Below are 3,150 nucleotides of genomic sequence, written 5' to 3' on the forward strand. Positions count from 1 at the left end.
TTATTTAGAAGATTAATGATAATACTTATATTCTTGACCTCTCAAATGAGATAAAAATTTTCAAGACGTTTAACGTGGCGAATCTATTTCAGTACTACTCTGCTGATGACAACTCAAGATCGAATTATTTACAAGTGGAAGGAAATGACACGGAGCAATGTTTTAGCCAAACGATGTTGATTAAAATTTCTGACGAAATCTAATTAATCATTTATCAATAACTGTTGTATGTTTTAAAATAAACTATAATACTTGCAGATAAACTGTTTACTTATGTATTAATTACTTGCAGACATTTATTGAAAATTTTCATTCTAGTTTTAGTGGAATTCTATATAAAATTCCATCTGACTTTATTTAATCCTAAAAAGAATCTACTGTTTCAATCCAACAGTGTAATGGAGGCCTAATTTCTTGAAGGACAGTAATTTTTCACGTTCAAAAACTAAGTTGCATTTATTATTTTTCTTATAACTCCAATATTACTCAACTAAAGCTCACTAGTTTCATTTCATATATGAATTTTAACTTTGATGAGACAACGGGAACAAATTCCAAATGTCTTAGGTGTTTTTTTAATGTAAAATGCCAGCCATTGACATTAATCAGTGGAATATAGTATAAGCAAACATTATTATTATTATTATTATTATTTTAACTTGTAATACCTACAATTATAGATAAGTTTTGAGATAAATGCATATGTGATAATTGATCAAAATGATACTTGATCTACTTATTCAATATCTTTTGATTAGTAAAGGTGGTGATAATTACCCAAAAAAACCATATGTTGCATTTAATATCCAAAATAAATAAATACCTACAGATGTTATTTATTTTGAATAAATTATGAGATTCTATTTATATATAATTTTTTGTTTTAACTTTTGTAAATAAAAGAAGCATAAATGGGGTAGCTCTTTGTTCCATTTATAGTACAAAGCTTCCTTATCTTCTAGCTTCTAATTTATTCCAAAACTCGTACAAATGTTTATGCTTGATTCACAAGATAGTAACCAAACCCATGCTCTTGCTGTTGCACCTTGCACCACATCGTCTCTTATCTTCTTCTTCTGGATTTACCTTTTTATATTCTTAAATAAGGTTATCCATTCATATCATTTGATTTATTTATATTTTCATATTAAGATGGGATTGGATGAATTTAAGATATTATAAGAATTTTGTGAGGTGTAAATATGGAATACACGCCTGCAGCTTCTAAATTCAAAAACTTTACTAAAGTGAACAGTGGAACAACATTTGTTTTATACCGTAATTAGTGTGGCTTAACTCAGAAACCATTATACGTACCACCAATGATAGTTTCTTACAATAATGACATGCATTTGCTGTCTAAACCACCAATACAGCAATCACCAACAGCAGCCTCCTGTTTTCCTAGTCACCAACACCTTAGCAACACACCTTCAACAGATTCAACCAACAAAAATTCAGACACACACACAGAGTTCTTTAAAGGCTGGTGTAGTCTACGCAGTTTCGCCTCGCCGCATGAGGCACGCCAACATCAGTCTGCACAGTTCTCCACGTGCACCCGTTACCTTGATCTTTCTCTTTCTATTTTCATGAGATCTGCACTTGCCACCTGCAGAGGCTGAGTCTGAGGCCAAGACAGAGAATTTGGAGATTAATTAAAGAAAAACCCATTAATAATATTTCCAAAATTAGGTGAAAAAGGAAATTAAAGACTACATATGATTGAAAAAGATGATGAAGAAACAGCTGATTTTTCATTAAATCTCAATGAAATTTACATTTCCCGAATTGGAAACACTAAACCAAAAAAGAAAGAAAGCAACTGCTAAAAAGGGAATAATAAGAACCAGTCTGACATGTAAGATCATATACAGCACATCACCTCCACATATTGCTAGCCCTAATCAAAACCTGTAACAGATCTCTCTCTTTCTCTGTCTCTTTCTGTCAAGATCCCATCCTTCTAACTAAAAGAAAGAAAAAAATCATTACCCAGAAAGAGAAGAGGAAAAAAATTTAATGGTTTTGATCTGAGGAATCATTAAGGGTGGACGTCTCTGCGGTTCTACTCTGTTCTTGATCAACAGTCCCCTGTTTCACCATCTCAGCACTACTACCTCTACCATTCTCAGATTTCTCACTGTTTTCGCTGCAAGAACAGCTTTTTGTACTGCTATTATCACCAAAAGAAGACGACCTACTAGACATTGGTGTTGCCAAGAAAGTTGGCTTAACTTCTCCGGCCATAATCACTAATATCTTCTCTTCAAAGGCTACCGATTGTTGTTTCTGATCTTCGCCAGTCTTATTTGCTCCTTCTCCGGATTCGAGGTCCCTTTCGTCTCCTTCGTTGCCGTTTTCAAGGTACCCGGATAGCTTCCAGTAGGAACAGGCAAGAATTAAGAGAGCAAAAGCAATTAAACCAAGCATGGCAGCCAAGCCACCGAACAAGTAGGGAACAGGTGAATGCCAGGGAGAGCGGTTTCCGAACGCCGAAGTTGGAGCTCTGGCAGTGACGTTGAAGGGCTCTCTTCCTGCTGCCATTTGTTTATGTAGGAGACTGATAACGGAGGAGGAGGAGGAGGAGGAGGAGATGTGGTGGTGGTGGGTTTTGAGAGGTGAAAGATGGAGGGAGATGGTATTTATAGAGAGAGAATGGTAAAGAGAGAGTGGGTTTTTTGGTGATTATGTCGTCATTTGATTGAGACGTGGGGCCGCTGCCGGTAGGGCCCATTCTCTTTCGTGTCCATTAGAGTTATTTTATATGCGCTGTAAAATCGCAATGGCTGTACTTACCTTTTTTGTGTCACGAATTTTAATTTTTTTTTTTTAATAATTATACTCTCAATTATTTTTCAATAAACTTAATATTTAATTTAATTATATTTTATGGTTAATTTTTTTAAAAAATTTAATATTTTTGCTATATAAATATTTTAAACAGTAAATATTAATTTATTTTAATTAAAAATCATATCAAACACTTTAACTTACATTATATTTTTTTTCTTTCCAAATTCAGGAATTTGCATATTCTTAAAGTTTTTGTTTTAATTTATAAATATTTAAATAATTTAGTTAGTTATTAGAGAAATGATTATAAAATCAATATTACAGATATAAACCCTACACCTGATATATAGTTAT

At 33.1% G+C, this 3,150-nt stretch overlaps 1 protein-coding gene across 1 annotated transcript; it reads right to left on the reverse strand.

The window, feature by feature from the left end:
- Positions 1–1,738: 1,738 nt before the first annotated feature.
- On the reverse strand, positions 1,739–2,628 carry LOC110616748 (protein GLUTAMINE DUMPER 2). The gene has a single exon (XM_021759229.2). The coding sequence runs from the start codon at positions 2,545–2,547 to the stop codon at positions 2,020–2,022; it is 528 nt and encodes a 175-aa protein (XP_021614921.1). The 5' UTR covers positions 2,548–2,628; the 3' UTR covers positions 1,739–2,019.
- Positions 2,629–3,150: the final 522 nt, after the last annotated feature.

Source organism: Manihot esculenta, chromosome 6 (assembly GCF_001659605.2).
Source record: "Manihot esculenta cultivar AM560-2 chromosome 6, M.esculenta_v8, whole genome shotgun sequence".
NCBI lineage: Eukaryota > Viridiplantae > Streptophyta > Magnoliopsida > Malpighiales > Euphorbiaceae > Manihot > Manihot esculenta.

Excerpts from the sequence above, each read along its gene's own strand:
- LOC110616748 (XM_021759229.2), bottom strand. The coding sequence starts at position 2,547 with ATGGCAGCAGGAAGAGAGCCCTTCAACGTCACTGCCAGAGCTCCAACT.